The sequence below is a fragment of the Podarcis bocagei genome (assembly GCF_964188305.1).
Source record: "Podarcis bocagei genome assembly, chromosome: 7".
Lineage (NCBI taxonomy): Eukaryota > Metazoa > Chordata > Lepidosauria > Squamata > Lacertidae > Podarcis > Podarcis bocagei.
Genome location: NC_138132.1, coordinates 50,596,577 through 50,623,450, shown reverse-complemented (window position 1 = coordinate 50,623,450; position 26,874 = coordinate 50,596,577). Strand labels below are relative to the sequence as shown.

The following is a 26,874-nucleotide window of genomic DNA, read 5'->3' as shown; positions in this document are numbered from 1 at the left end:
GAATGCTCTTGCGTCCAATGATGCACTTCGGTGCTATGGAGATGGGTGCCATGGAAATACGTGCCCACCAGGCAGGTACATCTTGGTATTCACAGGCAGGAGGGATCAGTTCTCTGAATTCTGCACAGTAATGCTTTTGGGGGCTACCTCCAAGGATAATAAGTTCAGAGGCATGTTGTGTGCCATTTCAGGGTCACCTGACCCTGGCCCTCCTGCTGGGTTGAGAAACCTGATGGAAGCTCTGTCCAGGGTTAACTAATCTGCAGAGACATACACTACACATTGCAGCCTTTTGTTTGGTGTTTAGTTAAACCAGAATGACATCCTAATTGCTACCACAGGTGAGAAACTGCAAGCCACCCATACGTATATGTGAAAAGGGCTATGGGGTGGAAAAGAAGTCCATAATTGGACCACTGTGTTCACACTATACCTTTGAAGCACATCCAAATCACCTTCTTTCCCTCAAAGAATTCTGGGCCCTATTATTGATCCCTCACAGTATTACAAATCCCAGCAACCCTTAACAAACCAGTCCCCAAGTTTATTTGAGGTGTGTGGGTCTGTGTGCTTTGAATGTGCCTTAAAGACATAGTGCGTACACAACCTTTGTCCTCAATAGCTGTGAGTAAAATAGGCTGGGGTTTTTTATTCATTAAGAAAACACATTATGGGGTATCTAGGTAAAATGATCATAAGCTTCATTCCCACAAAGGTTTGAAAGAATCCTGCTGGGCGCATTGGAAGCAGCCTTATGTAGCAGGTCAGACCCTTTGTCTGTCTAGCTCAGCAGTGTCTGCTCTGAACAGCAGCAGGCTCTCCAGGGTATTGAGCAAAAAAAGAAAGCTTGCTCATCACCTGCTACATATGTGAGATTATTTTAATTAGAGAGGTGTCACCTGGCAGGATTGAACAAGGCGCCTTTTGCATGCAAAGCAGGTGCTCTCCACCACTAAGCTGCTTCCCCTCCTCCTTCCTGCAGTGCTGAAGCTGGAATAGCAGGAGGTGTGAATGCCCTCTTGGTGTCAGGAGCTGTGCATGACAGCTCTGATGCTGCCTATTGCTATAGCTGCTGTGCATCTACAGCAGCACACAGGGAGGAGGTGGGTGGCTTGGTGCAGATTTCAAGCCGCACTTTTCTATGTGTGAGGAGGGAGAGAGAGAAGGATGCTTCTGGCTCTGCAGCGGGCCAGGTGCCAGCTGATTCAGCAGGATCTGCTGCAGAGGGGGAGGGGGAAATGCTGCCCTTGAGCTGAAGGAAGGAGGCTACAGTGGGGAATTCTGTGCAGGGCAGAGGCTTCTCTGCCAGTTTCAGAACCAGCAGCAGGGACCTCCTTGGAGGCCAGGAAACAGGAGTTCTGCCCACTCATCACAAGCTGGGTGGCAGTTTCCATGCCACAAATGTGAATAAGCTCCAAGGAAGGAGAAGCTGCCTTCGTTCAGGAGTTTGCAATATTGACCCTTCCCACCAAGATGGGGAAGAAAACTTCTTCCTCTCTCACTTAAGTTTCCTTAGTGCAGCATTCCACAAGGGGTTTTAGAGCAAAGGCTGTCCCTCAATGGCAGAGCATCTGCTTTGCATGCAGAAGGTCCCAGGTTCAGTCTTTAGGTTGGGCTGGAAAGATCATTTTCTCAACCTCCTATTCTCTTGACTGTTCTGGTGTGGTGGGCTTTGATTTTGCGCTCAGGTTTGCTGTGCAGGCACTCCTGAGTCCCCAGCCCATCACAGGTGGGCAAAGTAGTCTGCCTGTCCTAATAGGGCCTATGACTTTATCTGTCTGACAGGTGACCTCATGTCTGACAGCAATAGCGAAGACCGACGGTCAGGTTGAAGTGCGAAGAGCAGCCATCCATGTGGTGGTGCTTCTGCTGCACGGCCTCAGCACGAGAGCGGTGGAGGTGAGCTGCTTCCCTTCTTGATTCTGCCCAAAAGAGAGATGCTCTGTAGCCCAGGCTCCTCTGCTTTTATGGTTGAGACTGGAGGTAAAAGTTTTTCCCCACTCCCCCTAGGGCCAGAGCTGTGCTTTGCCCTGCAAGTGCCCTGTGTGAAGAGAAGTGGAGTGGGGGCAACACCGAAGAAAATGGACAAAAAGTAAAAGGAGAGGCGCACCTTGAGCTGGTGTCCAGAAGCCACCATTTATGTTGTGAAAATTGTCTCAACTGTAGGTCTTCTCCCCTCTATAGCCTAGCAACAGAACCTCTTTCAGTACTGAAAGTGAAAGCCTATACTCAAGAGCAAACAGTCTTTTACTCAGAATAAGACCCATTAAGGTCTGTACACATTAAGCCACCTTCACAAAATAAACGACTAGCTTTCCGGCAGCAGACTGAAGGCTGCCTCTTCCCTTTTCCTGTGTGGGCAGCATCCTTGCAGCAAGGCTCAGACTGCCACAGCTGGTTCTATCCCAGAAGTTGGCTCTGAGCAGTGGGAATTTCATTTGCAACTACCATTGACTCACTGGAAAAAAGATTACAAGAATCATGTTCATCTGATTGTTGCTGCAGGCAGTCAATGAAAGGTGTGGCCTTCTAGAACTGCCCTGGTGCCCTTCCAAGGTGAATTGCCTCCCAAGTTGAGGCAAAGGGCAGTAGAAGCACCATTCAGGCCCAGGAAATTCTGTTCCTGCTAGGATTTCTCTCCAGCCATATTCTCAGCTTGTTGCTGCTGTTGCACTCTTGTCCTTGATTATTACAGAGGGTGGAAGTGACCTTGAATGAACGACACAATGAGAGGTGGAAACGCCTCCTAAAGTTTTGAAAGCATAGGAAGCATTATCCCCCTTGCAGTTTTTAAAGGGAAAAGACATTTGGAAATATTTTGATTATTTTTTTTAGTATTTACTAGACTGCCAGTACCAAACCCAATTTATATCATTGGAGCTCAAAGATACAATATACATGCAGTTTCCCTGACATTGTCAAACAGGTATAAAACATTTGCAGAGTAGCAGCAGAGAAATGAAAATCTTCATGTCTTAATTGAGCAGGAGTATTTTGGGGGAGGGTTTTTGGATTTTAATCCCTTTCCCCATTATTCCATAACATAAATTGTTCATTTTTTATTTCAAAGTTTCTCTCTGCCCCCAACCCAATAATGGTGTCACAGGCCACTTCCTTTTAAGAATAGGAGATGAATGTTACTCCATTAGAGCCTCTGCATGGTTAATAGTAAACATTTCAAAACAATCAGCAAACTTCCCAAAGGAAATAAGCAAGTTGCCAAACTGAGGGTTTGGGATGTATTCCTTGTATTGAGGCTGTGTATAGTGAATGAGGCCTGCTGGGACTTGCGGCTTCTACAGACTGCCCACCTGAGTTTCAAAGTGCAGCAGCATCAGGTGGAGCTGCCTTGGCATGGTTGGCCAGGTGCAGGCCAGGAGCCCTGGGCAAGCTGCCACCAGCGGATCTCTTTTGGCAGGACACTGGGGAGTGCCCCATCCAGGAAGCCCAGGGACTGTGTCTTCTTCCTCCTGCTCCTTTCTACCTTCGCTCCTAGCCCTGTGGGGATGGGCTAGCCATGCTGGGCTCTGAGAGAAGCTGCTTGACTCTGCCTCTCCTGCACAGCAGTGCTGTTTCTTTGGCAAGGCTGCTTCTCTTTCTACCTTTGGACAGGCAGAAGCCTCAGTGCCAGGCACCTGAAATGAAAAGGGCATTTATGCACAAGTCACTCTCCAACTGCCTTTCAAGGGGGGGGGGGAATCCAGCCCTCTGCGAATGCACACACCTTTGCAGGCCAGGCCCACAATTTGGTTGCTCCTGTGGCTCTCTCAGCAAATGCCCCTCTACAAGCTCATGCTGAAATTGGGAACTTTTCAGGCTGAGCAAAACTCTTTGCCTTGTGACCCCATTGCATCCTCATGCCAGTGGACTCTTTTCCTGTTGGGCTCTGGACAGCTCTGCACCTCAGGAGAAAATGAGGACGGGAGCCCTCATTCCAAACTGGAACTGAACCAGCACAAGAGTTTCCTTCTCACCTCCAGCACAATCATGGCTGCAATTTTGCAAGTTTTGACCCGGTGCAGATTCCCATCTGCAGCTTTCTGGCTTTTACTGACTTTCGTTTTCTTTTTTGCTGTTTTGTTTTCCCAACATTGAAAGTTCTGGGAAATCACCATTATCTTTTCTCAATGTGTCATGCAGCAAGGCAACTCTGTTTAGATCATTGCAAGCTCCATTACCTGCTACCAGGTAGCTCTGTACAGTAGTTCAAGGGTCAGCAGTGTGTTTTCACTACACAAATTAATCTCAGGTGCTCAGGGTCTGTAATGAAGCCTGGGCAAAGCAGAAGAGTGTGTAGAGCACAACTCTGGAGGCAGAGTGGTGGCACCTTAGGTTCAGAATCCAAAAGATGATAGATGGGTGTATACTAATTCCTTGCTCTTACCTGTTATAAACATTTTATCACACCTTGACTAGACTGTGACAGGTCTACAAGGGGCCAGCTAACATTGCTCTGGGGACCAGATCAGGCTTACGGAATTTTCTAGCACAGATCTAGACAAAAGTATTTTCTGACAGGCAGCTGCAAAGGGAGCCCTTTAACCTCAGTTGGTTGGACAGCTGAATGGATTCTGGGGCATGAAAGGTTCTTTTGGACATTGCACATAACTCTGCCTCTCCAATGGGTGTTTCTTTTCCTGGTGTAGAATAAGCATTCTAACAGCTCACTATCATGACCTCAGTTGTTCCTAGGAATAAGAGGGAATCTCCCAGACTGATGCAATGCTTTCCTGCTGGAGGTGTTTTCCTATGGTGTTGCAGAAAAGGAAGTGGTGTCACACCTTCAACAGGGGCAAAGGCTACCTATCCTATATTGGGGAAGTGCCTGAGCTCAGTGGTAGATCATCAGCTTTGCATGCAGAAGGTCCCAGGTGCAATCCTGGGCATTTCTGCATAGGGCTGGAAGGAAACCCAGTTTGAAACTTGGGAGAGCTGCTACCAGTCAGCGTTGACAATACTGAGCTAGATGGACCAATGATCTGACTCCATATAAGGTTGCTTCCTATGTTCCCATAGCCAGGCTTTGATCTGCTATGGTGGATATGTGGGCACAAGAAGCCACAGGGCTTTGCCTTATTTCGGAAGTGAGCATTCATCAGGCAGTCTCCAGCAAGCCGTCTATAAAAGTTTCTGCTTTCAGAATCTGCTGCCACCTGTTTTTTAATTTTTTTTTATTTTATTCAGGATTTTCTTGTTTTACAGAAGTGTAGTGCCTCGTATTTTTTTTTCATGTAACATTTTTACAAATCCATTTCATTTGTTGAGGCATTAGGGGAGAAGAACTGCTGCCACCTGTTTGTTGCAAGATGCAACCTGCTGCAGGAGCTCAGTGGCCAGAACTCTCTTGGTGCAGTGGGAGGTGGAGGAGGCAGAAAATGTGTTGAGCATTAATGAGAAGCTTGTCTGGGTGGGATTACCTGGCTGTCCCATATGCAGACTGTGATTGGAGAAATTCGGAAAGGTATTCTCCCCCTCCCCCTGAACCTCATCCTGACAATATTCTGGCTATCAGATCCCTCAGAAAAAGGTGGGAAACTATTGAGAAAGCATTGCAAGACAAAGCAGAGGCCAGTCTGGCCTTTGTTTGGTGCTCAGAAAGAACACTCTCCCATACTCTGCCTGTGCATTATAGGCACTAGGGATCCAAATAGTTCACTCCCACACACTCAACCCTGATTCAACTTTCTCTTTCCTCTTCCCCTGCCCCCTCCCCAGGTTCTCCAGGATGCCCTGCTGGAACTCTACCACCTGCTGAAGTTTGTGGTGCGCTGCGAACAAGATGAGGTCACTGTACTTCACGCACAGCTGGCCTTGGAGGAGCTGGATGGCATCATGAGGGAGCTCCTGTTTCCCCGTCAAACTCTTGAGAAAAAGATTGAGGTCCTTCCTTAGGGAAGCACAAGTGCCAGTGGATCAGAGGACTCCTGCTACTGTGTGGCACAACTTCAGAACTGTCTCTCAGGGAAGTGGGGTTTGGGAGCCGAGCAGCTGGGCTCTTGAACCCCTGTGGCCTCAGAAGTGCTAGTCTGCAATGAGGGAGTGGCTGGTCCTTGAGCTGTGGCTCCTGAGAGCAGACTGGACCATTGCCTGCCTAGAACATTGCTCCCATGGGCAGATTTTGCAGAAATTTGACACTTATTCAAGGGTGTCCCTTAGGAGGGAAGGACTGTCTTGGGGCTGCTGCTAGGATCAGACAATGCAATAAATTTCATAGGGGAAAACTTTCTTGTGTGGAAAGTGTGCATGCCTTCATAGACCAGGGTTCAGATACCCCACCTGGCTGGTAGCAGATGGTGTCCAGTGGAGAGGGAGTCAAATTTAGAGCAGGTATAAGAGGAGTGGCTATGATCATGAATCCCAGAGTCCTTGGCTGTGAAGTCACCAGCTGGCCCTACGTGAACTCCTGCCTCTTCCTTGCTTTTTATGGGATGTTTCTTGTTTGCATGAAATGAAGCTGAAGTGTGGTCCTGTCCTTCACAGGCCCTTGACTGGGGCATTCCATTCTGCCTTTTGCTTTTTGTTTTGGACTGTAAATGAAGCAGAGGAAAGTTTGTCTAGATTTCTTTTTTTTTAATCTTGCATGACTCAGTTATAGGAAGTCAGCTCAACAAGTTTAGACCTAATTGTACTTTGGAAATTCTGTAAAAATTGTATTTTAAAGAAATAACAGGGGGAGGGTAACAAGTTCACACCTCAGAATGGCATGGTGGAACTTGATCAGTCCTCAGCCATCCCTTCTGTGGTGGCTAGAAAGGGACACTCAAGGCCACTGCTGTGTTGGCTGTCTGATTAGTCCTCCCCAAAATCTTCACCTAGTTCAGCCTCATAGCTTAGCTTTAACAACAAAAAGAGTCAGTCAAGGCAAAATCCAATATGTCCACCTTTTCTGTACACAGTACAATAAAAGGAAGGTATGGAATGGCAGCTGCTGGGCCAGGCCTTTCACCACTCCAACCCTTTTCTTGAGAACTAGAGTAAAAAAGGTGCCACAGAGCATTAAAGGGAAACACTTCTTCTAGTCATCTTATGCAACAACGTTGACTTCTGCAATTGCATTCTTGACAACCTGGAAACGCTCACACCATGCAAATTACTTTCATTGAAACACCCTGTTGTGTGTTGGAAACTTTGCTGATGCATTGAAATGCTTCTTCACTCTTGACTAATCCTGACACTCATATGGAGTAGCAGCAGCTGCATGAATAATGTATAATCTGTGGGCATGGAGCCTTTCACCAGGGATTGCTAACCTGTGCCCCCCCCCCCCCGATGTTCCTGAAGTCACATTGTCCCCAGCCAGCATAGCCAGCGATGATGGATGTTATAGTCCCAACAACATCTGGAATGCCAAATACTTCCCATCTTCACCTCACACAGACACATAGGCAAAAAGCTTGCAGTCTGGGGCATGCAATGGAGAAAAGAGGAAGGAAGGAAATAACACAGGCAAATAAAGTTGAATGTACTTAAGTTCCACTCTTGTTAGGAATGAGGATTAAAAGGCCAAGCTAAAGGGCATGTGGAATACCTGGCATGGGCCACTTGAAATGGAGAGAGTATGGCCTGTGAAAGAGGGATAAAATAACACTTTGAGGCCAGTATCAGAATGTTCATAATCCACTCCCCCAAACTATTACTGCATAGATGACCTTTGGGATCATTTCCAACTCTACAATTCTATGATTCTGTGTTGGATTCACCGACTGAAGCTGATCCTGCAGTGGTTCTGTTGTGTTTTCCTTGGCCTGAACTGTTGTGTTTTCCTTGGCCCTGAACAGAGTTTAGGACAGGACTGAGTGAGGAGCATCAGTCCACACCATCCCTGGCCCCTCAACATCGCTTGCCATTGACCACGCTGGCTTGGGCTGTTGGACATTGCAGTCCAGCAATATTTGTGGCAAGGAGGTGCACAGTTTTCCTGCTCCAGGTTTATAGAGAAGAAACCAGGTGAAGGGTTGCTTCTTTGGGGCATAATGGTACCAATGCCCACTATAGTGCTGCCCTGCCTTCATCTCCCCACTCCTGGCTTCCAAAGAACCAGCATCAATTCCCCTGCTCTCAGCCCCTTCCTTTTTCTCCTCTGCAAGTCCCACTGGAGAGTGCTTGTCCCCAGGTGACCCCTCAAGCAGTCTATGAATGGAGTGTATGCTAACATCCAGCAGGTGTCCATCAGGAAGGAAGGGGTGCTCTAAACCCCACAGACACCAGTGCTGGGTTGGGGGAGCAAGCACAGAGGGGTGAAATCTGTCTGCTTTGCTGCCAAGATCCTACCATAGCTTCAGGTAAAGAGATTGCTTTCTATGGGGTGTCATGGATATGCTGGGAGCTCAGGTTGTGCCACCAGCACTTCTGCTGGCAGTTGTTATGTGACTCTTCCGCAGCCTGCGAGGAACCAGCACACTGCAGAATAATGAGTTCCAGGGAGAAGGACCAGCAGCTGATGGCTAACAAAAAAAAAAAAAAAAAAAAGGAGAGAAAGAGAAAGGGGGGTGGGGGAAAGCGAACTGAAGACAATTGTTCTTCCCAAGTTCCTGGATCACGCAAGGAAAGCCGTCCCTGAGAATAGCAACCCTGGCGAAGCTATTTCTACAGCCAGGGGGTGTTTAGAGAGATGGTTTTTATAGACTCCAGGAATAGCTATACAGTCTGTGCGTTGGAGGAAAGGGGGGTGGGGGGGAGCAGCAGCTCAGAAACTGTCATTGTCCTTGCAGGGGGAGTGCCGGGTTGCTGCAGGTTCCACTCCCTGGGGTAGGCGGTTTCTGTGCCCTTCTCTGTCCCAGGGCAGGGGCTGCAGTCCCTGGAGTCCCTTAAAGGGTTCAGCCTTGCCTAGGTAGAAGGTTGACTGTTTGGGTTTTTTCCCCTTTCTTTTTTGGTACCTTCCTGCCCTGGGATGATTTTGCCTGGGCTCTGGCTCCTCCGCCCATCCACGCTTGCTCCAGCCAAAGGTTATTGAATGAAAAGTCTCTTTTCTTCTTGGCTGCAATTCCGCCTCTGCAAACAAGGAGATTCCTGTGCAGGAGGGGGTGGGAAGCTGCTTCTCTACCTTGGAAAAGCAGGGTTTTTTCCCCCCTTCTCCCGAAGAGGCACAGAACCCTGAGCGAGAAGCCGTGCCTGGGAGCTGCCTTTGCATCGAAAGGTAAGATGTTGCAATGCTGGCGGTTCCACAATGGAGTGGGTTTGAAAGGCAGCACCTGCTGATACGGTCCTGGGCGGAGGGTGTGCAGCTTGCCTGTGGTCCCCAACGGGCACTCTTGTCCCTGCTCCAGCCTCGGCCAGGCACCTGTGGTTTGCCATGGGGCAACTCCTGCTGCAGCTGGTCTAGCAAAGAGGAGAGGAAACCTTAAGCTCACAGCAGTCCTTTCTCTGCTCCCTCATTGTCCTTTAGATACTGGACCCCGGCAACTTGTGGGAGGGGGCCAAGGGGGTGTGTCTTGCGGCTGCGGCATGCCGAAAGGGACCCTCTTATAAGTGTCGTTTTTGCTGAGGGTGTCCCCCAAAGGGACCCCTTTCACAGTATCGCTCCTGGCCATTGTGCGCTTGACCCTTTGGGTGCTCTCTGAGTGCCTCTGCTGGATCCAGGGTGGCACACACTGAAACTCAGCCCCAGGCACTGCCTTCAGTTCCTGAAAAGGTGCAAGTGAGCTTGTATTAATCCTTTTGCATAAAGTATGGTCCTGTAAATGGAGGATCCCCTTACAGCGTCTTTTCGAGACTGTCTCTGAATGCCAAGTGGGAGGCAGTGCGAGCAGGCAGGGAAGAAATGGATCTGGATGCCTGGCTCTTCCATGGGCTCATTGAGCAAACTGTCATCTGGTGGGACTTGCTTGTTCATCTGTAAAATGGGCATCACAGTGATCTTATGGGGTGGCTGTAAGGGAAAGCAGCATAACAATTGTAAGCCTCTTGCGCTGTTTTTAACAACACATAAATCATTTCACTAGCTGACTGGCTAGTGGGTTGCAGGGTGCCTCTGGAACAGTTGTGTATGTTCGGGTGGGATAGCATCAACTGGGTGCTTCTGAGCAACCAAGTTGCGTGTTGTGGTAAACCAGAAGGCCTAAAGAAGGCTTATGGGCATTATTTGTAACTTTTGGGATCAGAAGGCCTTTTCAAACTTTCGTTGCTTTTGAACCTAAATAGCTCGCTGTTTAGACAAGTTCACTGAGACTGTGTGGAGGGCCAAGGAAAGGCCTAGATGAGCAATGGGGAGACGGGGGATTAGGAAGGCCCAGGGGGGAAAGTAGCTCCTCAAACTGTCAGCCTCTCAAAGGCCCCCTATTTAAAAAATAACACTTGCTTTGGATGGTGGAAGGTATTGAAAGGGATGCTTGTGAGGCTTGGCAAGGGAAAGGAAATGAAGGACAGGCCTACTTTTCCAACCAGCCTCGCCCAAGGAAGCTGAAGGTCCAAGAGGGTTTTGTGCTGCAAAGAGATTTGCATGCCTCTTGAGAAGCACCCTTGCAAAACTTAAAAATCACTCCCAGGATTCTTTGGGGGAAAGTCATGGGACTTGCCCTGTGTTTGCTTTTGCTTGTGGGCACAGCTGTGGGGTCTAAAGAGATCGCTGAGAGCGAGGCAAGGCTCAGCTCTGGCCTCTCTCCTGAAAGCCCTGCAGTTTGCCCCCTCCCATCTGATGTTCCTCAGCCCCTGGCAGTGCCCACCCCTTGCCTCATGTTCCCTTCCCAGACACAGGCTTTCTGGGGCAGGACGAGACCAGGGAGCTTCCACCTCTCTGGCATTTTACACCAAGAGCTTTAGAAGCCAGGCCAGCCATTTCCTAACTGTGAGTTTTTAAAACCTATTTTACTTTCTTTTTTTGTGTGTGCCTGGACTTGGGGGGGGGGTTAGGAAGGGGTTAGGAGACCATAAACCACCAGAGTTGAAAAACCTTCCTGGGCCTGTTGAGAGACCAAAAGCCAGATGGAGGTCAAAGCAGAGGTGGAGAAAATTGCTCAAGGTATCCTAAATTTTCTGTTCTGGTGCTTCAGCTGGGCCTATCATAGAGTGAACCAGTGAACTGGGGTTAGTTGCGGTGGAATCTTTTCCCTTGTGTAAGATTCAGAGGTCCCCTCATAGACCTACCTTTCTGAAGCATTAGGGACAGTCAAGGCAGGTACAGCATGTTGGGTGGTGTGGAGTTGTGACCCATTCATGCTTTTTTTAATGACATGGTGGCTAGGATTTTGCTCCTGCCTATGGCTTCAGGGATCTCTGTATTCAGGGCTAGGAACCTGTGATCCCAAGCTCAGGTTGCCTAGTGACTTTGGAAGTGGGGGATCAGGTCTGTACTTTCCCATGAAGTGTGTGCCTTGATTTGAGCCACCTGAAATTTGCCAGCATCTCCCTGCCTTGTGTATATCCCTCTAGTGATCAGAGTTGCACAGTCCAGATTCTGCAGTGTGTGCATATATGTGAATATGAAGATGAATGGAGGGGGGTTATCCGATGCAGTTAGGTGGTCTTTTGTTATTTTTCCAGCTCCATGGTTTTAGGAAGGGATTAAGTCATGGTAGTTCCTTGAATATGCACCAAGTAAGGCTTGTTAGTTGTTTTACAGTAGTTTTTGTAAGCTTTTGTAAGAATAACAGGGTCATTAATGTTGAGCTAATCTCTGGCACGTGTATGTGTGTGTGGATGCGGGGAAGCTGTACTAAGCAGGCAGGTCAACTCTTAAGTTCTGCAGTTGATAGGCTTGTGGTATAGTATATGAAGAAATCCTAAAGCAGAGCTTTCCAAACTGTGTGTTGCAACATGTTAGTGTGTCAGCTGCAGTGTGTAGGTGTGTCGTGCAAACACTCCCCGCGCTCCTCCTGGGGCTGGGAAAGGGGTTAGTTTAACCTCCAGTTTGCTATTAAAAGTGAATTACTGTGTCACGAAATAAAGCATGTCTAAAAAGTGAACAACATGAAAAGCTCTGTCCTAAAGTCTTGCATGCCAGTTTATCTTGACAACTGGATTTTTGAGTTCAAGGAATTCACAAAGGTACCTGGGCCACCGGCCATTTGCTGACTACAGAATTCTCTGGGCAAATTTCTTCTAGGAACAAACACACACACTTTCATCTCTCTCAGTTTTTACATGTTTTTGAAGAGGCCCTGGCAAAATAGTACATCTCTATGACTTTCCTTCCCTCTTCAGTCCAGGACCCAAATAAACCTTTTTGTTTGTTGTCAGAAAATAATGGACACAGGACTCAGGTGCACCTGTCAGGGATCAAAGTGAATGCTACCCACACAGTATTTCAGTTATTTGGGGAAAGATGAGAGGAAAGCTGAATTAAATCCATAATCTCGCTCTCCTGCTTCCCCATAATTTTTACCAAATCTTCCCTGCACCCTTGCCTCCCTGAAGAGCCTTCTAAAGAGACTAGCTGAGTGAGACATCACTCAAGGTAAGGGAGTGATGGCCACTACAGACCCCCTCTAATTTGAGCACTGTGCCCACCTGAGGTGGGTTGGATCCCATGATGCAGACCTGATTATTTTACCTCCACTGTCTACCACAGTTGCCAATCAGTTTCTAAATGCAGGTGATTTTGTAGCCAGTTGTACTCATTTCGCTTACATTATCTGTTAAAGCAGCCCTTGCCAACCTGGGCCCTTTATATGTTTTGGACTACAACTCCCATCAACCTCAGCATCATTCAGGTGTGCTGGCTGAGGTCAATGGGAAGTTGTAGTTCAAAGCATCAGAAGAACTCCAGGCTAGCAAAGGCTGTGCTGGTCCATAAGTATGTTCAACAGGATGCAGGATATAAAGACAACATGGCATTAGTAACTTAGCGGAAAGGAGTATGAAAATAACTGAACTATAAGAACAAAGGTGAAATTTGAATAATATTATGTCAAGCTTAAATATTTAAATATTTGATAACAAAGGGTAAAATTGGAGACATAATAGCTGAAATGTACAATTTAAAACAAGTTTTGAGAGAAGGTGAAGTATTGCTGAACATGATTTTGCAAATGGGAACACAGGAAAGGGAGATGTGAGGGAGTCAGAAAAGAGGGTTATGGAAACTTGGTCTATGAAATCTAACTATGTTGTCTGTCTTTTATATGATTTTCTTGTTCTGTATGTATTTTCTCATTTTGGTGATGGTGTCTTTTATTGTTTTTGGGTTGTGTATGTGTATGGTGTTATATTGTTTAAAATCTTTAATAAATATTTTATAAAACATAAGTATGTTCAACAGATCGACTTCCCAAATATACATGTGATAGCCTGACCTGAAAGAGGGAGAGAAAATCCAGTTTGCAAAAGATTCCTTGCCTGGAGGTAATTCACTTGCCACCAGTGGCCAGCATAGTGGCTGTTTACAAGGCTAAATTAAGTTGCTAAAATTAGCAGCAGAGGAATGATCTGAACAGTAACAATTGGCTATGAAGTGAATGTTTGGGTATCATGAACAATAACTCAAGGGGAACAAGATTTTAAGATCACTCAACGGTATTGCTAATGAAGGGTGCACTTAAGCCAACTCTTTAACTTAGACACACCTTGGGGAATCCATTCTGCGTTAGTTAATGCAGCAGCTAAACTAGGCAAAGTGGCTATTCTGTGACTTCCAGATGTTACTGGACTCCCATCACCCCTGATTATTAGCCATGTTTTCTGGGGCTGTTTGGAATTGGAATCTAACAATATTGGGAGCGGGGGAACAGATTAGCCTTTCCTGGGGTAAAAGGGTTATTTGCCGTTAGGAAAAATCAGAATTCTAATAAAGGACTTCATTGCTTGATTGGATTTTGGAATTCTCTTTTCTACAAAATCCTTCCACTGTGGTGTTACTGATGTTCTAATTATTGTAATTTCCTTGGAAATCTCTGCAAACACCCAACCCTTTCTGCTAAGTTTAACTGAACAAAAAAGAAGGGTATTATATTTCACATGCATCTGAAGGCAAGGAGGTGTGAGATTCGTGTGTGTGTGTGTGTTGAGGTGACAGGCAAGTGACGACAAGATTCTCTTAAGAAATAGATTTGTGTGTGATTCCTTAATTCTCATCTGTGCTCTTGCCTACAAAGACTCTTGATAAAGTTATTCTCCTCATTCAGGATTGTGCACACAATCAAGTTTGGCAGGCCAAACCCAGCGCGTGCGCGCACGCGCGCACACACACACACACACACACACACACACACACACACTATAAGTGGCTTCACTGCAACTCTCTCACACAAGAACAAAACGATCATAGATATCACCCAAAACTAAAAATGCTTAAGAACACCCATCTATCTGAGCATCTCATTTTCCACAGTGGCCAACCAGATGCTTCAATGGGAAGCTCACAAGTAGGAAATGGGGACCTCTTAGCACATGTTCCTCAACTACTGCCTCTGATACTGCAGGTAGCATACCGGCATCCTGGCTAGCAGCCACTGACAGCATCACCCTCTTTATCCTTCCCTTTAGCTACTCACAGTGCCCTTAATCTCCCCACTTTTAAACCATCTAAGGCTGTGTATACATCACCAACTTGAAATGCAGCCAGGCTGTTATTTTTCTCAATGTGGATCGAAGGTGGTTTGGGGGGGAAATGCCTCAGAATGCAGTATTTCCTAAGAAACAACAGGATAGATATGGATTGTGGCTAACTTGGTGTATATACCACTTCCCACATCAGCAGGGTGGAGGTGCATTGGATGCACAGTAAATGGAAGTGTGTACACAGCCTAAGCTAAGTTGGTGTTTTTCATGACATCTTTGCTAACTCTATCCTTTGTCAAGAGGCTGTAGAAAAATATATTTGTGATAAAGGGGGTTCTTAAGTCGTCTTCTTCTTAATATTTTTAGATGTTCTGACTCTGCTCAACCAGAGACACTGAAAAAAGAGCAGATAAAAAGGTGATTCTCACTTGTATAATGAGTAGGTCTGTTTGTTGATTTCTTGTTTGGATTTGGTTGGTTAAATTTGCGTAAGTAAAAATAATTTTAAAGCAAATGGCTTACTTTGTTTTTAGACAATGGATGTACGTGTTTCACAGCAGATCTTCTGTAGGAAAATTCATTTCATCTGTTAGGAAGAAGGGAGAATGTACCTTGTAATATTGTGCTTAGCCACTTGCACTTGTTACAAATCTTTGCATTGGAAATGATATATATTGAAATAAATCTGCTTCCTGATTTATTGAGGGCAGCTTCATAGTGAATTAAAAGCTTTTTTAATTGATTAATCAATGAAACGTTGCAGTCCCTAGTACTGACTGGCAGAAAAAAGACTGGGTACTCTGTGATGGGAGTTGCTTGTTGCAGCTCCTTCTGGAGAGGACTCTCTGCAAGTCTTTAGCAACAAAACTGACAAGAGACTTTTATGGCACCTTAAAGGCTAACAAATTTAGGATGGCAGGAGCTCTTGTGGACTGTTTCATCCAATGTACAAAGGATGCTCCTAATTATTGGGACCTAATCCGATGCCTGGCGTACTCTGGTCCATGGGGTCACGAAGAGTCGGGCACGACTAAACGACTAAACAACAACACAATCCGATGCAGTGGATTTCAGGCCAGGAAGGTTATTGCCTGAATAAATCTTTAGGGTACCCCACGATTCTGGTTTTGAGGCTTTCCCCCCTCTCCCTGGTCCTCAGACTTGCTGTGCTGCTTCTCTGATGCCAGGGGCCACCAGCAAGGGCAGCTGAGTTGCCTCAGTGGAAATCTCATCTTTTATTCAGGTCCCTGCATGGAAAATAAGTGTGTGTGCAAGAACCTGAGCCTCCGTGAGGAACCTTTCAATCCTCCTCACTGTTGCCTTCGCCAGGCTGCTGCCCTCCAAATGTCTTGGACTGTAACTCCCATCAGACTCAGCCAGGTACTGGCTGGGACTGATGGGAGTTGTAGTTCAAAGCTCCTGGAGGGCACAGGGCTGTTGAAGGCTGAGAAAGAGGGTGGCTTGGCAGTGTCCTACGAGGAAAGGGGCAGGATCCCACCCCGCTTTGGTCTTTAGGCTGCAATGAACCTCCACATGCTGGGCACAAGCCCCATGCGAGCTAGGGGTGGGGAGTAACTTCTGCGTTAGTGTGCTCTTCAAAGAGGTATCTCTCCAGATGTATGGACAGCAAAGGCAATACCAACTTCCAGCCTGCGCGGATGGGGGTGACTTTTTGGGGAAGTATTTACGAGTGTTTCAATACATTTCACACACCCCGTCTTGAGCCGCCGCCCCCCACTTCCCCCAGCCGGCTCCCAACCGACCCTTGGCATTGGACGTGACATGACCAGAGTTGGGGGCTTCGCCCCCAGCCCCACTCTGCCTTTCCTTTTGCGAACTTCCAGTCCCGACCTGACTCCGCTTGTGCAGCCTCTGAGTGGGGCAGGCGTGGGCTCCGTCGGGGCTCGAGCGGGGCGGCGGCGCGTGGGTGGCACCTCGGGAGGGGGGCAAGCCTGGTTCTGCCCCTTGCGCGCTCCTCCCCCGCCCCGTCGAGGATGGGGTTGGGCTGGGCGCCTCCCTCCTCATCAAAAGCGCCGCGCCAAGCTGAGCAGGCGGGAGCGGCCGGGGGGAAGCCGCGGCACGGTGAGTCCGAGGTCCCTGGCCGGGGTGCGGGAGGGCGATGGCCGTCCAGCCCTTGGCAAAGACACGTGCCACACCCGATTCCTCGAGGCGCAGGAGCCGCATGTGCTGGTTCTGGCTGGTGGAGGGGGAAAGCGCTCTGCACATGCTCCGCGGTGGGCTCGCCTTCGCTCCAAAGCTAAACCTGGGGAGGGGAGGAGGACACTTCTCTAGACCAAGGTCTCAGCCTTTCAACCTGGCCCTGGACAGGGACAAGGCTTTCTCATCTGCTTTCCCGCTTCGGGCTGAGCTGGGCTCCGGGGAGCCTCAGCCTCTCCTACAGGGCTTTCCGCCGCTCCGTCGGGCTTGCGTCCTGCGAGGCTTGGTTCGGGGCCACCATCACCGCCCTCTCTGCCTTTGTCCGTAGAGGCGCCCCCCAAATCCCGCCCGCCCGTTGCGAAGAGCCCATCTCTGTGCCGGGTCTGCCCCTCCTGCCAGCCTGGTTCCGCTCATGCGGAGGCTGGGCGATGCAAATGAACCGTTTCGCTCTCTTTCCCCAAGACCGGGCATGCATGGTGAGGAAGAATAAGGGGCTTCCGCGGAGTCCAGGCTTGGCGGCATGGGGGAAAGAGGGTGCTATGGGGTTGCGCCCTGTACGCCCCCAGCCCAAACTTATGGGGCTGCGAGTTCACCGGGACACCAGAGGCGCCCCGGGTGCATTTGCCCTCCTTGCTCTCATGCGCGCTCAGCAGGTCAGGCTGTGGAACTACAGGGCCGCTGCCTAGCCGGGCAGGATCAGGCGCGCTTTGCAGTTGCGGACACGAGGTTCTCGGAGTCGATCGCTGGTGAGGTTCCGTGGCAAGAAGGCGCCGCGACAGCGGCGCTCTCCTGCAGCCCCGCGCTCCTGGCGCCTTCCAAATGTTGCTGGACTACAACTCCCAACAGCCCGCGGACCCAGCGTGGCCCGGCCTTAGGGATGATGAGAGTTGGAGTCAAAGAAGACCTAGCGGGCCACAGACCTCCCAGGCTCCCTGCTGCATCCAGAGTATCAGAGGGGGGCGCGCGTAGTACTTACTTGCCAGGCAGATGTGGCTCTCCTGCCACTGCCATCAACTGCAACAGCTTTTCATCCAGTCCTGGGGTGGGGGCAACTGAAAATGCCTGAGCCAGAGCAGCTGAAAGTAGAACTGTCTGTTTCCTACAGTGCTATAGTTTTGTTTGATTGCCTATTTGCATCCTTTGCTTGAAGTATTGTTCCACAGTTATTTTTATTGCTGTTTTTAGTGCACTAATTGTAAACCGCCCTGGGATCCTGCCAGATTAAAGGCTGGGTAAAAACACAACCCGTCAGGTGACCTCCGGCTGTCGGCCATAGTGCTAATGCAGAAATGCTGCAGCATTGTGGTAGAGCATCTTCTTTGCATGCAGAAGGTCCCCGGTTCACCTCCTGGCAGCATCTCCATGTGGACCTGGGAGTGCCCCTAGCCTCAAACCCTGGAGAGCCACTGCCAGTCAGAGTTGACAGTGCTGAACTAGATCGGTCAATAATAGCACCACTCTGTACAGAACACCTTGCCTTTCTCTGTTCTTCCTCTGAGCTGTAATGCAATAGGATCTGAAAATCAGGGGCACCCCTCCAGAAGTTGTTAAGCTTCAACTCCGGTCACCACTGCTCATGCTGGCTGGGGCTGATGGGATTTGGAGTCCAACACCCTCTGAAGGGACACTGCTGCCGCCGCCAAGGAGTCAGGGAGGGCTCTTGTGTCTGTTGCTGTGGCCACAGTCTAACCGGGCCTCTCTGCCTCCTCTCCAGATGCCAGTGAGGCTCTCCACAGCCCTGCGTGTTTTTGGGACCAGCCTCTTTGCCGTGGTGGTGCTGGGGGGCATCCTCGCTGCCTACGTCACGGGCTACCAGTTCATCCACACCGAGAAGCACTACCTCTCCTTTGGGCTCTATGGTGCCATCCTGGGCCTCCACCTCTTCATCCAGAGCCTCTTTGCCTTCCTGGAGCACCGGCAGATGCGCCTGGAGGGCCGGCCCCTGAAGCTGCGCTCCTCGGTGGCCCTCTGCATCGCCGCCTACCAGGAGGACCCCGACTACCTGCGCAAATGCCTGCGCTCCATCCAGCGCATCTCCTTCCCCAACCTCAAGGTCGTCATGGTGGTGGACGGCAACGGGGAGGACGATGTTTACATGCTGGACATCTTCAACGAGGTGATGGGCTCCGACCGGACAGGCTGCTACGTGTGGAAGAGCAACTTCCATGCCCGGGGGAAGGGCGAGTCGGAGGCTGGCCGCCGCAGGGCCATGCGCCACATCCAGAGCCTCGTCCGGCACAATACCTATACCTGCATCATGCAGAAGTGGGGCGGGAAGCGCGAGGTGATGTACACGGCCTTCTGTGCCCTTGGAGACTCTGTCGACTACGTGCAGGTGGGTGTCAGGGGGCGGAGCCCTGCTCCTTGCCCTTGCTAGCCTGTTGTTGCTCTTCCTTCTCTGTGTTTTCCCATTCATGCTCATCCCACAAGCCAGGCACTTGTCAGAAAGCAGAAAAAGGGAGGGGGGAGTATTAGCTACACGCAAAATGATTTGGAGAGAGACTTGGGTCTGGGCAATTCTCTGTCTCCCTGCACCCTGATACATAGGTGCTGTGAGCTTAAGAGGGAAGCAGGGCTACAATGAGCTGCTTCTTCACACTCTGGGGCCTGAACATGCCCATGCAGTCAGCCCCTCTATGGAGCAGCTGGTTGCTTCTCCGTAGCTCAGTGGTAGAGTATCCGCCTTGAATGCACAAGGTACCAAGTTCAATCCCTGGCATCTCCAGGGAGGGTGGGAGAGAGACCCCTGCCTGAAATCCTGGAGAGCCGCTGCTAGTCAATGTAGAGACAATACTGAGGAAAATGGACCAATGGTTTGACTCAGTATAAAATAGTTTTCTATGATCCTGAGTGGTAGAGCACCTGTTTTGCATGCTGAAGGTCCTGGGTTCACTCCCCAGTGACATTTCCAGCTTGTGAAGGATGGAAAGCTACTATAGACAATATTGAGCTGGGTGGACAAATGGGTCTAATTTGGTATAAGGCAGCTTCCCCAGTTCCTTAAGCCCTTTGTATAGAATCTTGAGGACTGGAATCTTGATTTATTTTTTTAAGGAAAGGCCACAATTGAGTTGCAAAGCAGTGGATTCAATCCCCAGCTTCAATTCCCAGTATATCCAGGTAGGGCTGGGAGAGACCCCTGTCTAAAACCACGGAAAGCTGCTGCTGATCAGTGCAGGCAGTGCTGAGCTAGATGGATCCAGGCAGCTTCCAGTGTTCCTCCTGAGCTCATAACTCAGCCTCCAATCTGACAGCAGGAAAACAGTTCTTCTTTCACCCTGGTGTAAGTGGAGGCTTCTCCTCTGCTCCCTTCCACTCATGCACTATAGTTCTGAGCAGCAGGTGTAGCAGAAAGGGATGGCAGAATGTAATTGAGGGTATATATTGATATATTCCATATATACAACCCCCTTTCTTTCATTATGGAACCCAAGCATGGTTCCCAAACAATCTCTTATCCAAGTGCTGACCAGCCCCAGACCTGCATCACTTCAGCAATGTGATGGCCTAATGTGCCTTCAGCACCTTCTGGGGGACCTCCTTGCAAGCAGAAAACTGGCAGACAAAGGAGAGAGGTGGCACCTCAGCCCTTTGTTAGGTGTTCTGCTTTTCCATTTACAGGGGGTTTTAACTTATGGAGGCATTAAAAATAGGACCTGGAGGTGAAAAGTGTTGCAGTCCATTCTTCCATTTCATTCTGCTGTCAGAATAGACCAGCTCTGGACTCCTTGCATAAGAGAGGAGGCAGATGCAGGGTATGCCCATCTCTCATTTTGGGATTTGCTTCTGTGTTCTGCTTCCCTGTCCTCCAAAAATGCAGGATTCTTCAGCTGGGCCCGATCCCCCTTCTCTGGCCTGCTCAACAGGTATCAGCTGCCCCCTCAATATAGGACGCTACCTTATACAGTCAAGACCCCTGGTCCATCTAGTTCACTATTATCATACATGTCCAGCGTTTCAGGTAGGGGACCAGGAGATGCCCTTGGGGATTGAACCTTCTGCATGCAAAGCAGGTGCTCTGCCACTAAGCTAAAGCCCTTCACCATACATGCTCTTGGATACAAATGCCCTGTGATTCTTCTGCCTTCATCTGCTTGGGGACCTTACAATGCCTGTTTGGCAGTGGAGACCAGCTCCCTCTCTCGTCTGTGCCTGGTGTGACATCCTCCTCCCTGCCACTTTCGGTCTGTGTTCACATGAAGAAGTGTCCAGGAGAGTTTGTGTCACTTCTCTATCATTCACTTACACTAATATATTTATTATTATCATTAGTTAAACTAATTAATTGCTTTCTCAGGGTGATGCAGGCTAATGATAATATACATTAAGTGCAAACTCACATAAAATTCTGAGATTAACCATAATAGAACCAATATTCCAATGACTGTATCAGTTATACAAACACATACTATGTGTATGTATGTACAAGTGTGTGTATGTGTGTGTATATGTACACACACACACAAATATGTATACATACACACACTCAATATGCACAGGCACAGAGATCTGAGTGCATTCCTCATTCTCCTCCCCTGGCTCACCTCTCATTGGAGCTTTGGGAAAGTTGCCGTTCTCCTCCGCCCTACATGCCAGAATACAAAAGAGCGCTTTACTCCCTGGGAAGGTGTGGAACAGGGTCCCCCAGGGCAACATGCAAAATTGTTCTGAAGGAGGTGGGCGTGCATTCCACTTGAAAGAAACGTCCATACGTACGCTTTCTCTCCCCATACAAACAGTGTAATATTTGTCAAAAAGAAGCCCCCATTTGTGTGAACATTCCATAAGGGAAGGGACAGATAAGGGTGTCCTGACAGGGTGTCTTTCTTTCCCTGGCAGGTGTGTGACTCTGACACAGTCCTCGATCCAGCCTGCACAGTGGAGATGCTGCGCGTCATGGAGGAGGATCCTCGTGTCGGTGGAGTTGGCGGGGATGTCCAGGTGTGGACCTGAGAGCACATGGCCATGCAGAGTGTTTGGCTCAGATAACGCTCATGGGGATGGCTCCTTCGGGCAGCCTTCCCAGAGTTGGTCCTCTTCCAGCTGTTTTGAACTACAACTCCCATCAGGCTCAGTGTCCTGCAGCTTGCTGGATGGGGTGCATGGAAGTTGTAGTCCAAAACAGCTGGAAGAAGAGGCCTTCTGTCCCTCAATAATTGGGGTCAGCCACAGGTCAGCTTGATACACATCTGTGGGTAAAGAAAACTGGTACAGGAGCCAACCTGTCCATTGGAGGGAGGGTTGTGGAGGGCCCATGACTCAGTGTTGCCTCTTCCCCCCAGATCCTGAACAAGTACGACTCGTGGATCTCCTTCCTGAGCAGCGTGCGCTACTGGATGGCCTTCAACGTGGAGCGGGCCTGCCAGTCCTACTTTGGCTGCGTCCAGTGCATCAGCGGCCCCTTGGGCATGTACCGCAATGCCCTGCTGCAGCAGTTCCTGGAGGACTGGTACAACCAGACGTTCCTGGGCAGCAAGTGCAGCTTTGGGGACGACCGCCACCTCACCAACCGGGTCCTGAGCCTGGGCTACCGGACTAAGTACACGGCCCGCTCCAAGTGCCTGACCGAGACGCCCACCAGGTACCTCCGCTGGCTCAACCAGCAGACGCGCTGGAGCAAGTCCTACTTCCGGGAGTGGCTCTACAACGCCCTGTGGTTCCACAAGCATCACCTGTGGATGACCTACGAGTCGGTGGTGACGGGCTTCTTCCCTTTCTTCCTCATCGCCACCGTCATCCAGCTCTTTTACCGCGGGCGCGTCTGGAACATCCTCCTCTTCCTTCTGACGGTGCAGCTGGTGGGCGTCATCAAGGCCACCTACGCCTGCTTCCTGCGCGGCAACGTCGAGATGATCTTCATGTCCCTCTACTCCCTGCTGTACATGTCCAGCCTCCTGCCGGCCAAGATGTTCGCCATCGCCACCATCACCAAGTCCGGCTGGGGCACTTCCGGCCGCAAGACCATCGTGGTCAACTTCATTGGCCTCATCCCAGTCTCCGTCTGGGTGGCAGTGCTGCTGGGGGGGCTGGCCTACACTGCCTACCACCAGGACCTCTTCACAGACACAGAACTGGTCTTCCTCATCTCGGGAGCCATCCTCTATGCCTGCTACTGGGTGGCGCTGCTCACCCTTTACCTGGCAATCGTGGCCCGGCGCTGCAGCAAGCCCCAGGAGGAGTACAGCTTGGCGTTTGCGGAGGTGTGATGAGGAAGAGGGTGGGGGGTGGGGAGTGCAATAATGGCAAAGGACTGGCAGCGTTTCCCCACATAGTTGTGGGGCTTCAGGAGGGCTGGCCCTCCACCCTGCTCAGGACCTGATCCAGTTTTGAAATGTCCATCCCGGAAGCAAATTGGCAGATTCAGGAGTGCATCACTGGGGAAGGAAGCCGGAGCCTCACAGAACGGATCCTGCTTGGTAGGCTTCCGGATCCTGCCCCTGCAGAAAGCTCAACAGCTCCTGGGAAAAGTTTCCACCACCAGGTGTCCCTGTCGTTCTATGCAAATGACACTGCCTCTCCCCAGAATAGCACCAATGTGGCAGGGACGACAGCTGTAGCCGGTTCAGGGTACAAGAGTCATTGCAGCTGATGGGGGTGCAGTTTTTACAGGGAGAAATAATAACTTCCTTGTGGAGATCTGTTAAAGAAGGGGCCCTTCTGTGCCCAGCGAAGAGACCATCAATAGGTTTTTGATCTTCCCTAGGAAGAGCTTTAAGGAGTTTGTAAGGGTTATTCTCTGTTCATGGGAGAAGCAAGTGGGACTTGAGCCACTGACATCAAGGGGTCGCTTTCTAGGCAGAGGCCCCACAGGAGGTGGGGTGACAGGGCAGAACATGTGCTCCTTCCAAGAGGGGCTCCCTTCTGCTCGTAATCACTGCAGCTGCAGGACTGGAGGGAGATTTACTGAGAAGGAAAAGTTGGCAGTAGAAAAAAACCACATTTGGGCCATAGCGGGAACATGCTGTTGCCCAAAGAATACATCAAATGACTAGGCTGCCCATTTCTAAACAAACGCAAAATACTTGAAAGCTCCCAGATTGGCCCAATACAGCATGAGCCACAGCTACTGTGAATTCGATAAAACAGGTTGCAAACTGGATTGGTCAAATGTCTTCAGTTCCTTCTGGAGTTTTGGGGGTGGACCACCTATTGCTACCTCCCTCTTTAGTCCAGGACCACGGATCATGCAAGTGGCCCTACAGATGCTGTAGGGACTCCCAGTTCCCTGACCAGTTATTGAACTCTAACTGCTGTCATACCTGACATTGCTGGCTGGAGCTGGTATGAGCTGGGAGTCCAACAACATCTGCTTGGGGAAGGCTGCCGTAGACCAGGTATCTTCAACCTTTTTGGACCTTTTCAGTCCCAGGACCCACTTTTAACCAAAGCATGCATGTAGAGATCTGTTGCTTAACCTTCCACGATATTTGCATGGTAGTAGTGCCCGACCAATCCTAGAGCAGGCCATGACCCACCAGTTGAAGACCAGTCTTCTAGACCATATTTTGTTATGCTTGGGTAGGGGTGTTAAAATACTTTAATGCTGTGAACAGAGCTGCCTGTCTGGAGATCTTCCTTTGGACCAGCCTCTCTCTCTTGGCCTCTGCTTAGCCTGGGCCTCCTAACTTTCTGGTGCTTCTCCTACAGACTTCCTCTCCCCCTGGTGCTCTGCCAACATGGCCACGTTACACTTCCAACTCAGAAAAGGGGGAGAAACTGAGGACAGTGGTGCTGCTTTTGGGAGGCCACTGCCACCCAGTCTAAAAGCCATTTCTAGATTCACAATCTGCATCTCTGCCCAGCCCTTAAAACTCATTCCAGTCTCTGGCAAGAAGCTGCCTGTGTTGAAAGAGAGGGGGAGGGGGTGTCCCAGCTTCAGCTGGCAACAAGCTCTGGGCAGCTTTTATGCCAAACTCACATTGCTGAGATGGAAGTGCTCACCAGTTGTTCCTTGCCTGTTCCTAAGCTAGCAGGTCAGCATGGGAACAAAGTGCTTAGGCACTTGCTATAGTAAATCCACTGTCATCTACATGCTTCCAGCATAGGCAAAGGCACAGATTTTCTTCAATTCCATTCGTGCAGAATGTGGAGGTCTGAAAAATCTGAGATTCCCTCCTTTTTATGGCTAAAAGAAAACAAACCAAGTTTCTACAATTCGTATTTTTACAAAAAGTTCTTAAAATGTATAAGCAATATTTGCAAAACATCTCAGGTGTTTTGAGTAGGAATGCTTCTTTAGTAGCTTACTTGTATTGTTCCTTCGGCCTCCACTCTGCTTCTTGAAAAAAAAGGGGGTTCTAAATTCAACAGAGTTATAAAACAGATGCCAAATAAGGCAGGCACATTTATGTTTAGACATATTTGTGTGGACCTTGATTTACAAAAATTTGTTAGCTTGGAAAAAATTAAGACATGTTGCTGCTGAATTTGCTTAGAGCAGCTGTATTCCAAAGTTGGCTCTTTCTTGCTTCTCAAGAGAAGCACTAGAAGGTCCTGTATGCTGAAGACTGGCTGACATTGGCCACACAACTTTCCGGTCCCCACAGGCATTGTGAATCCAATTGGTGGACAAGGAGCAGAGTGAAGAAACTTTCTGATTAGAGCAGATGTATATTTATTATTACCTTTCACCTCTAAACTAAAGAGGGTGTTGTGTATATGTGTGTGTGTACCACACATACACACACTGGACAGGCTCCATCAACTTTTGTTTTCCTTGCTATGTAAGGGAGCTGAATAATCCCTGGGATGCAAAAGTAACCTGGATGCTTTCACTCCAGATATGCTTGGGGGGGGGGGTATGAGGGAGGTGGGCACACAGTCTTTTAGTGTATTGGATTTTTGTTTCTCCAAATACAAAACTTGCCCATCAGCAATGAGGCTAGACACCTGATTTTTACAAAACCAAGCAACTTCTCAGGATTCCACAAGAGACTTCTGTACCAAAATAATATTCTGTGCTATGACCATGCCACCTCCTAAGAACAGAGGGCACCTGATCTATCTTTTGGCTTTGGTGCTGTTCAGGAGCCTTACCAGTGCCCATCTTCCTGTACTACTTTCTGCCTCAGGCCAGTAAGCTGAGTCTGACTTTGTCCTGCTGCTGCTGCTAGGGGTTCCACTGCCCCAATTCCAGGTTCTATCTCTGCCGCTTTCTTTCTGCCCATCCCACACAAGGTCCTGAATGCTATCCGAGGTTGTACCTGGAAATTCCTGCCTCTCCTGCCATGTTGCTTCACGTGAATTGACAGGAACAAGAAAAACAAGCCCCTAATATGAGACAGGGAAGCAGTGGGCTCATGTGGCTGGGAGGAAGATTAAAGTGGCATCAGTGCCGGTTCTGTCCTGCCACCTCTGGAAGGCAGATGGAGTCTGCACTGCCATCTAAGAAAGCAATAATGGCTCTTGGGCTGCAAGCTCCCTTTATCTAGGCACATACTAGTGAAGAACTTTCCTATGCTGGGGACTGACTGCATAAACGAAGCTGGGATAGATGTCTCCTTCCACTACTGCCACCAGAAAGGGCTGGTTCCCACCCCACTTGCTCTGGATTCAGCATAACCTCACACCCTAAGGGCTGATTGCCGAGCTGTTTCCCAGGGGCCCCAACCAGCTTGAAAAAGAATGGTTCTAAGCAATTCTTTGGGTGGCTGGGGGAGCGTATGGTACTCCCTGGCAAGAAAGAATGGCTGCTTTGCAGGCTAGGAGAGCTTGCAGCCCACACTAGAGCCTGCTTTTCAAAAGGCTGCCCTGTTGGGGGGAGCCATGTGAAACAGTAACTGCTTGCTCTGTAACCTGCTTAAGGCAGATGCCTCCCTGCAAAGAGCTGCCAAATCAAACTGTTGTATGGACAGGGCTGATCAGCGTTGAGAGTACATGAGTATCTGACAGCCTTTAAAGGCTGCTCCCAAGAAACACTGTGGCAAAAGATGGAGAGCTTCCTCAAGTCCCTCTTTCCAGCTGTGCATCCTTCCTAACTGCGAATGTCTGGAAATGCTGCTTTTTGCCCGTGCTGTTCTCTGTGGCCTGCGCTGGTCCCAGGCATGAGAGTGGAGGGATGGGTGGGTAGGGTGCCAGGCTTTGCTCCCCCTCAATTCCCTGCTCTGGGCTGCATCCCCTTTTCTATGTTACTCCGTTTGGGTTTCTCTTATTTAAAATGAAATTTGTAGAATTTTTTGTACTCTTTGGTAACAAACACTAGTTGATTGCTTAAAGTTGTTTGTAAACTTATTTATTTTTTACCTGCATTTTCATATTTTTTATAAAGGTTGTTTGGTTTTTTTT

At 49.2% G+C, this 26,874-nt stretch overlaps 2 protein-coding genes and 1 long non-coding RNA gene across 7 annotated transcripts in view; 2 read left to right on the top strand and 1 right to left on the bottom strand.

Moving 5' to 3' along the window:
• Positions 1-6,225, top strand: part of TANGO6 (transport and golgi organization 6 homolog) — a 45,625-nt gene extending 39,400 nt beyond the window's left edge. Inside the window, exons 17-18 of the mRNA XM_081202560.1 lie at positions 1,786-1,899; positions 5,716-6,225. Coding sequence (XP_081058686.1) covers positions 1,786-1,899; positions 5,716-5,892 — 291 coding nt within the window. The 3' untranslated portion in view covers positions 5,893-6,225. The remainder of the gene's footprint in view (positions 1-1,785; positions 1,900-5,715) is intronic.
• Positions 6,226-6,432: 207 nt separating this feature from the next.
• Positions 6,433-15,568, bottom strand: LOC308591698. The gene is made up of 3 exons (XR_014010221.1): positions 15,484-15,568; positions 14,956-15,408; positions 6,433-6,527 (listed from the first exon to the last, which is right to left on the bottom strand). It is a non-coding gene; the product is annotated as an uncharacterized lncRNA (long non-coding RNA).
• On the top strand, positions 8,274-25,881 carry HAS3 (hyaluronan synthase 3). 5 transcript variants are annotated; one of them, XM_081202571.1, is made up of 4 exons: positions 8,274-9,136; positions 18,305-18,925; positions 21,430-21,531; positions 21,873-25,881. In XM_081202571.1, the coding sequence occupies exons 2-4, from the start codon at positions 18,305-18,307 to the stop codon at positions 22,794-22,796; spliced, it is 1,647 nt and encodes a 548-aa protein (XP_081058697.1). In that variant the 5' UTR covers positions 8,274-9,136; the 3' UTR covers positions 22,797-25,881. The 5 variants fall into 5 exon arrangements, with proteins under 5 accessions (XP_081058697.1, XP_081058696.1, XP_081058694.1 ...); XM_081202570.1 differs by having other exon boundaries at positions 8,274-9,631; XM_081202568.1 differs by lacking the exon at positions 8,274-9,136 and adding an exon at positions 9,652-10,783.
• The last annotated feature ends 993 nt before the right edge of the window (positions 25,882-26,874 follow it).

What these genes read in the sequence shown, in the direction of transcription:
- HAS3 (XM_081202568.1), top strand. Translation starts at nt 10,634, where the DNA reads ATGTTCCTCAGCCCCTGGCAGTGCCCACCCCTTGCCTCATGTTCCCTT. An exon ending in ACTCTGTCGACTACGTGCAG is followed by an intron (nt 18,926 to 21,429) that starts GTGGGTGTCAGG and finishes TTTCCCTGGCAG; the next exon opens with GTGTGTGACTCTGACACAGT. An exon ending in GAGTTGGCGGGGATGTCCAG is followed by an intron (nt 21,532 to 21,872) that starts GTGTGGACCTGA and finishes TCTTCCCCCCAG; the next exon opens with ATCCTGAACAAGTACGACTC.